Source organism: Physeter macrocephalus, chromosome 8, assembly GCF_002837175.3.
Source record: "Physeter macrocephalus isolate SW-GA chromosome 8, ASM283717v5, whole genome shotgun sequence".
In the NCBI taxonomy this organism is placed as follows: Eukaryota; Metazoa; Chordata; class Mammalia; order Artiodactyla; family Physeteridae; genus Physeter; species Physeter macrocephalus.
In genome coordinates this window covers 86,490,840-86,498,860 of record NC_041221.1, presented here as the reverse complement: position 1 = coordinate 86,498,860, position 8,021 = coordinate 86,490,840, and the positions used below count along the sequence as shown (strand labels likewise).

Sequence of the window (8,021 nt, the reverse complement as noted above, 5' to 3'; positions counted from 1 at the left end):
GGCCCCACTCACCGTAACTAGAGAAAGCCAGAGTGCAGCAACAAAGACCCAGTGCAGCTAAAAAAAAAAAAAACAATCCTAATCTAACACAGTCTATTCATCCAAGATAACAGTGTGAATCTATATATGTTCTCTTCCATCTCAATATGTCATGCAGTGACAAGTTCAACAGCCAAGCAACCTCATCTTCTGGATGGACCAGTAAATTTGTACTGTCCATGTCTGCAGAATCCTGCCCCCTTTCCAGCATACCTGTGAGTGGCCCTTATGAATAATCTGGTTGGAGAAAGCAAAGTCTCCACTGTTGAAAGAAAGCTATGGAAAAGACTCTTAATTCAAACAGTATTAGGTTGGTGGATGAGGCAAATTGGAGCATGTAAAAAAAAAAAAAAAAAAAAAAGCATATGCTCAATTATCATGTTCCATATTTCAGAGAAGAGGCATTAAGGATTTATGCTATAAGTTTATTTACAAACATATCTAGGATGCTGAGTTCAAGAGTTTGATCCTTTTTTCAAAGAGACTGCACATCTTAAAATGCTCCTCTTCGTATCTGTGAATAAAAGCATAAAAAATTAACGATATTAAAGAGCCTATTCATTTAACAGAAATATGTAGCTTCATTAATATACTGTCTGTCCTTCAATTTATGACTGGTACATCAGAAAGCGTTTACAGTATCATGACTTTATTCATACTGATTTTCTTCATCATATGCACCAGAGTCTTCCCAAGTAATGGCTTGGATAAATCATTTCCCTTCTAAACAAAGACAAGTAAAGTCTTTCTTTTCCAAAGTATATTTTGGAATTTATTCCAGTCATCCCACAGAGCTTCCTTTAGTGTTACTTTTGCTGAAAATTCTGATTATAATTTAACTAAATAAATCCTTTCTTCTCACTTAGGGAATCTGCTAATCTTGCTGCACACAAGATTCCTTCAGGTGTATATTAATACACACTGCCCTCAAGACAGATTAGCATTAATCAGTTTACTAGAACTTTACCTGGTCAAGTACCTGAGCTCTGGAACGAGACTGCCTGGGTAAAAATTCTGGTCCACCATCACTAGCTATGGAATACTGGGCAACTTAACATTTTTTTTTTTTTTTTTGGTCTCAGATCAAGTTAACATCATCCACCTCAGTCTTGCCTGGTAGCCAACCTGAGCTTATTAATGTAAAGTGTGCCTGACAAGCAGCAGCACTCAATAAACACTGGCTTTCAGGTAAGGATACATTTGTTTATAGGTTTAACCTGTCTCCCTCAATGCCACACCCACACTTAACTTCAGGAATTACAACAACACACAATAGTGTATTTGTGATTTTGGGGGGCGTGGTAAGGGAAGAAAGGAAAAAAGGGGAAACCTCTGCAAAGATTAGAAATGCACTAATTATTTACCTGTCTCATGGATTATTTTTTAAGCAGTTGGTGTCTTACTATACAGAAAGGTGCAGCAAATGCACTCCCAAAGTACAAAGTCATCATAGCTAGTAACCGCCACTTGTTTTCCACTGAAAATGGTAAATTCTGTTGGGAAAAAAAGAGAAAAGAAACTGAACTTCAAATCATCTGATTTTATAAATCAAAAATAAGTATACAGGAAGCGCTAATTTTTCCATAATCAGGTTATATATATATGCCATATACCATAACACTTTTTTAAACACTATCTTTCAAATCCTATGACCTCGATCACACAAAACACTAGAAGGTAAAAAAAAATACCCGGTTTTACTCATCAACTCTACCCCCCTACACCCTTTCTCGGCCCATTAATACTAGGCTTCAGGTAACCCTCGGAGGATGTTACTGCTAACTACCCGATTTAAACTATTTATACTTGAGGCTAAAACCAACTTCAATCAAGGACGGTTAATACTCCTAATTTCGTCAACTAGTTGGAGACTAGCCCCACACCACAGGCCCTCATATCCTCAACGTTTGAATGACTTTCACTTCGAGTCGGGTGACCTCTAGCTGAGCTTTAAGACGCAATACCTGAAGCCAGGCGCTTCAGGGCCCTCCATATCTTGAAGGGCGGGGTGGGGCGCGAGAGGGAAATGGGGGAACACTAGTGTGAGATAAGGTCTCTGGCTTTACCTACTCATTCCTTCTCGCGATTACGGCGCGCAGCCAGGGTCCTGAACTTTCTCCCTGGTCCCTGGAGGAACTGGAATGCTAGTCGACGTTCCAGATCAAAACCCCGGCTTCCCATCTCTCTCTCCACGACCCATAGGCGGCTTTGGAGTTCACCCAGTCGCAGCCAAGTGCCCCCTACCCAACGGAGCCAGGCCCCTTCCATACTAACCTTCCCCGGACCCTCCTCATAGTGGCTCCTACGGACCACAGAGGTTGTGAACCTCCGGATGCTTTGTCCCAACATAGCGCTGTTGGAAGCCCTGCGAAAGCCGCAGAAACTGAAGGCGGAAGAAATGGCGGCAGCACACTCGACACTCCTTTCCTCACGACCTTGTTCCTTTTGGGGAAGGAGCGAAAGGGAAGATGGGAAGTGGGCCAGAGCTCTCGGAACATGCGACAAAGCGGCGGCCCCAGAGGATTGTGGGAATTGTAGTTCAGAACATCGTGGCGTCTTATCGGCCCTGAAAGATTGTGGGAAATGTAGTCTCGCCCAGGTTCCGGTAGGATCAGAACATACTTACCAGCAGTGTTTCTTCCGGACGTGAGTCCTTGTCGAGTTCTTGTCCGGGTTCTTGGGGCCTGTTTCTAGAACGATTTTACTGAAGTTAGCGAAGCAGTTTCACCATGTGTGTGCTAGTTTATGGAAAAGGAAAATAAACCTCTCCCTTTTCTTTTTTTGTGACTATATGCTAAGTGTCTGTGATTTGCAGTACTACTCCGCCAGCGCTGCGAGAGATGTATATGCTCTTATCTCACCGGTAGGAAACGAAACGTAAACACGAGTAACCAAATAATATGCAGTACAAAGGATTTCAGAGAGAAAACTGAGTTGAAGTGCGAAGGGAAGGATTCCTGGAGATATAGAGAACTAAGTAGAACAGAAATAGGAAGACAGGGAAGAGAAAACTCAAGGCCAGTTTGAGTATGGCATGTTGGGAGTGTGGAAGAGAAAGCAGCCTCTGATCCGGAGTCAGCCTGGACCAGGAATTGGTGTTCTGCTGAACCTAAACAATTTAAGAGGACATGCACATCAAAGTTTCTCTTGTCAGTGATGGCTCAAGGAAATAAGATCACTCTATTATATATGAACAAAGACAAAACATGAACATTGTTCAAGTCACAAAAATGACCAAACATCACCATACCCAGTCAATACGATGACTTCTGCTTCTTTATCAATTACAACCTTAACCGTAGGCTAGTCTTCCTTCCTCCTACGTAGAATTTAGTAAGATAGCAAAAGTCACCGGAAAGAAGCCCAAAGCCTGTTAAGTCCTAACACCTTACTGAGATCCCCAGGGTTTCTCTGGGTATTCTGTCTCCCTTACTGCAATGAGTAATAAACCCAGCTTCTTCATTTACATATGTATTCCTGGTAGGCTTTGACTAGTGGGTATTGGAAGAAACTGGTCATAAATGAGGCTGGGAAAGTATTAGGTTAGATTGTGAAAAGCACTGCTAACCTAAGTTTTCATCTGTGGCAGAGTGTACATTGCTTCAGATGACTCATTTATACAGCAGTAGTAAATAAGCAAAGTCGAGTAGGATTTAAGTCTTGCTTTGAAAACTGGTTATAAAGTGTATGCTTTAATCTTTCTTTAGCTTTTGAATGAGAAAAGCCATGTTTCACCTCGACAAAAAAGAAAAACCATGAACAAAAGTGAAGAAGTTTTATTTCTACAAGTAACTTGTAATTGAGTAGAGATGCATGTAATGCATATTTGGTGTTCTCCTCCTAATTGATAGAAGATGTATGATATTCAGTTTTTTTAAAAAGTCCCCATCAATGTCTTTATGTATTAAAGGATTATGATTTAACTATAATTGGGAAATGTTTTCACAGTTAATAGTTAATGTTTTCTAAATTCTCTTTATCAGTCTAATGTAAGTAATATCTCCTGTATATTTGGTTTATTGTTACTTCTAATTCACATTAATTGATGCTCGTCTGTGTATCTGGCTTTCAGCTAACTCCAAAGGGAACTCCAGGAGAGATTCTAGCGTCTGGCTTTGAAATTGCCTCCTCATGAGCTCTGTGACCAATTAAAGACAGTGGCAAATTCTTTTCATCAAGAGATAGGGTCTATGCCTTTTCTCCCTGAATCTGGATGGACTCTGTGTGACTATTTTGACCAAGAGAATTTGCCATAAGTGATGCTGTGCCAGTATCCTGCCCAGGCCTTACGATATTGGCAGCTTCCTTTCCTGTCTTTTGGAACATTTGCCCTTGCAACCCTGAGCTTCATGTAAGAAGTTTGACTACTTTGCTGGAGAGGCCTCCTGAAGAGTACTCAAGAATGCACCGAAAAAAAGTGGGGGGTCGGCTCAGGTGTCAGGTATGTGAGTGAAGCTATCTTGGATTCTCCAGTCCAGTCCAGGTGCCAGCTGAATACACTGAGGGACCCCAGTCAATGCTGTGTAGAGAAGAGTTGCCCAGTTTAGCCCTGCCCAACACGCTGATCTACAGATTTGTGAGACATAATTAAATGGTTGTTCTTTCAAGCCATTAAGTTTGGGGTAGTTTGTTAAGCAATAGTAAATAACTGGAATAAGAACTGCTCAGCTGAACCCACCAGCCTCCAAAACTGTAAGAGAAAATAATAAATTGTTTTAAGCTGCTAAACTTTACGGTAGTTTGTTATAAAGGAGTAGAAACCTGGAACACGTATCATGCACAGTTTCTTATACATATAGCCTAACAATCTAAATTCAGTCATAATGGCTGGCAAGGAAAATGCAAATCACCTTTGAGAACCTTTTGATTCAGTATGATACTCTTTTGCTATAAAATGAATTTTAAGAGAAATGAGACATTTCATGGATTGGAACAAAACAGAAAAGATCTTTAGGGACACGAGGTTTACTCCCAAGTTGTACTTTAAAAATAAAATCCAATTATTTTAATAGTAAATAAGATGTATATCATAGAGTAAGCAATCTGCTTTTTAGACCCACATGAATCTTTGGAAACTGAAATTACATTATATAGAACAATATATCTAAAAATTAAAGTACAATATTTGTCATGTCTCTCAACAGCTACTATATTAGATTTTTAGGAACTAGGTTAGAGTTTACTTAAATTGTTTACTGAAGAAATTATATGTTTCTGTCCTACACTGAAAAACTCAAGTTAACAAGTTTCTTTTGATCTCAAGTTTTTAGAATTTCCTGCTACTGTAGCATTAAAGTCGGAATGCTGTGTTAACTGTTTTTTGAAATTTTACATTTGTAGAGGGAAAAAAATACTGGTTTAAGGAAAGGAGAAAATGTGATTCCACGGAGGCAGTTAGGGTTGGAAAATATGCTGCCAGTCTTCCAAATGATTTAGTGATGACCAACTGGAAGAAAAATTTCTGCAAAAAAGAAAAAAAAATGCTTATGTGATCAAGCTGTATATTTTACTCTTCATCTTGCTTTATTACTTTTGAACACCATTTTTTCCTTAAAAGCCTTTCATGTTTTTTATTCCAACTTTATTGCTTAATCTCAATGAAGCTTTAAGAATGATTCACGTTTTAAAGATTAATTTATAGTTTAATTATTTGTTATTGTGAATTGCCAAGTATAGGTAGGTACATTTTTACAAGGTGAACACAGAAAATAACATTTCTCAATTTGAAAATCAATGATTGTATTTATATTTATGTTCCATCTCCTTCTTGACTTAGCTTGCAATGATACTTGGTATTGCTTTGACTAGTTTTCTTTAAATTCACTATGGCATTTCCTGCTTGTGTCTATAACTGGAATACTAAATAATCAAATAGTTTCATTCATTTATTTTAAGGAAACATAATTTAAATGAGGAAGGGGATTCTGAAAATGAATTTAATGCATCATTCTAAAAAGAAATCCTTTTTTGTTAGAAGTAAGAGAAACATAGGAGATATCTGAAAGTAAACCAACTTTCTTGCATTACTTATGTTGTTTTGTAAAGAATTGTGCAAATAAGGACTATCTGGAAGTCTTGGTTTATAACTAGGCCCTTTTTTGCTGATCAATGCATATAAAGTGCTGCTATATTTCTACCAGATTCAGGTGAGATTGCAGGAATCTGATCAAAGGCACTTTGTTCCTCTAGACAATGTTCCTCTTTACAGTCCAGAAAGATGTTTGTTTATGCTATAACATCTTTTGTATTTGACTTTTTGGTTTGGGCTTATAATTAAGAAAAATGGGTTTTCTTGAGAATAACATTTATGCACTTTGAGTAAATTATTAGTGAATTCACCAAACAGTTCTTTTAAACATTTCAACTAATTATAAAATTATACAAAGTGGGTTAGGTTTAATTTCCAGTTCTCTTCACATCCCTCAGTTAAGCTATACCCTCACTAACAGCATTTAAAACTGTATTATTGTCCCTGAATTGTGTTCAGCATCTCCTTACCACTTTGTACTAAGGGATATTATAAGCAACAGACTTATGAAACTCTTGCTGGGTTTACTATGTGGATTTTTTTTTTCTTTGAGGATGTGTTTCAATATATTTCATGGTGTCATTTTTATGAGGACCCATAGGAGAAATTTCTCTCTGGTCTAAAATAAACATGCTTCTCCTGAGTAGCTGATTTGCTTTTGCCTTATGAGTGCTGTGAATAACAAACTTTATTGCGATTTCTTCCTTATACTGATTCCTAGAAAGCTTAGAGCCAAATGTGTGACCTCTTTTCAGTGGAGACTGTGAATGTATTTTGTGTACTTTACTCCTAGCTCCATCTTCTCTTCTTTATTTAGTTTTGCTTCACTTTTCTACCCAATTTTATTTTATCTTGTTATATAGTGTCTTTGTTCTATACCTCAAATGTTTTCTGAAACAATATTAGCATGTAAATAAGCTAATAAATTATAAATTCTCCTCACATAGAAAGTTGTTGTAGTGTTACTTTATTGATTTTTGTCTTTGCTTTATGGAGCCTGGGCTAGGTCAGGTAATTAAAACTAGCTAATGTAACAAATGATCCCCAAATTTTAATGGCTTAATACAATACAGATTTATTTCTCACTTATGTCACAATCTGAATCAAATGTTCAGCATGCAGTCTTCAACTTGGTAATTCTAGTGCTGTCATCTTCTTGGGCCTCCACTCAATCCTCTGAATTGAGCCTGCCTGCCACCATGCTAAGAAGAAGGTAGAGGCTCACACAAGGGTCAGATTAGTAGGTGGCATGCACTATTTGTGCCTATGTTCTATTATCCAAACCAATCACATGCTACACAGATTTCTGTGTGTCTGAGAGGAAACTGGAAATGGTTTGGTCGAACACATAGCATCTCCTCTACAGAGCCCTTCTAGTTTCTTGCTGGAATCTTATGGAATACTTCTGCAAGAAGTCAGTATTCAGTGGTTATTGGTTATCTTGGCGCTTTGCTACAGTGGCTGCAAATCCTCATAATTCTTTTGTAATTTCCTGTTCCTGCACATTTCCCCAGAGTTGCACACTCCAGGCAATATACTGTACCTGGAATCATAATGACATGGGTTCAAATCCAAGATCTACCTTAACTGTTTAGCTTTGGGCAAGTTGTATGACCTTTCCTCATCTTTCAAATGGGGACAGTAATCTTACGTACTTTATAGGGCTGTTAGAAGGTGTTCGGCTGCACCCCTCAGGCCTGCAAGCCTTGTAACTACCCAACCTCCAAACCAAAGTAAGCACCCAGAGATAGAGACAGAAACATCAACAGTTTAATGGTTAGGGGAGCTTACTGAGTTTGCAGCAAAATGTCCTGGAGTGACACCCCACGGCAGACCGCAGAAGGCAGATGGCAGGAAGGACACAACAGCAATCTCACTATCAATACTGGGGGAGAAGGAGGCTACCATTTATAAGGGGGAATTGACTTCAGATAGGCTCATCAGTTACCAGGGA

The 8,021-nt window shown here is 38.5% G+C and overlaps 1 protein-coding gene, 1 long non-coding RNA gene and 1 other non-coding gene across 3 annotated transcripts; 1 reads left to right on the top strand and 2 right to left on the bottom strand.

The window, feature by feature from the left end:
* Window positions 1–419: 419 nt before the first annotated feature.
* Window positions 420–2,502, bottom strand: COX7C (cytochrome c oxidase subunit 7C). Its single transcript, XM_007118627.4, has 3 exons — window positions 2,314–2,502; window positions 1,404–1,532; window positions 420–553 (listed from the first exon to the last, which is right to left on the bottom strand). The coding sequence occupies exons 1-2, from the start codon at window positions 2,386–2,388 to the stop codon at window positions 1,416–1,418; spliced, it is 192 nt and encodes a 63-aa protein (XP_007118689.1). The 5' UTR covers window positions 2,389–2,502; the 3' UTR covers window positions 420–553; window positions 1,404–1,415.
* On the bottom strand, window positions 658–720 carry LOC112065636 (small nucleolar RNA Z39). Its single transcript, XR_002892137.1, has one exon. It is a non-coding gene; the product is annotated as a small nucleolar RNA Z39 (small nucleolar RNA).
* A 115-nt stretch (window positions 2,503–2,617) lies between the features above and the next one.
* Window positions 2,618–4,730, top strand: LOC114486818 (uncharacterized). The gene is made up of 2 exons (XR_003681111.2): window positions 2,618–2,902; window positions 4,112–4,730. It is a non-coding gene; the product is annotated as an uncharacterized lncRNA (long non-coding RNA).
* Window positions 4,731–8,021: the final 3,291 nt, after the last annotated feature.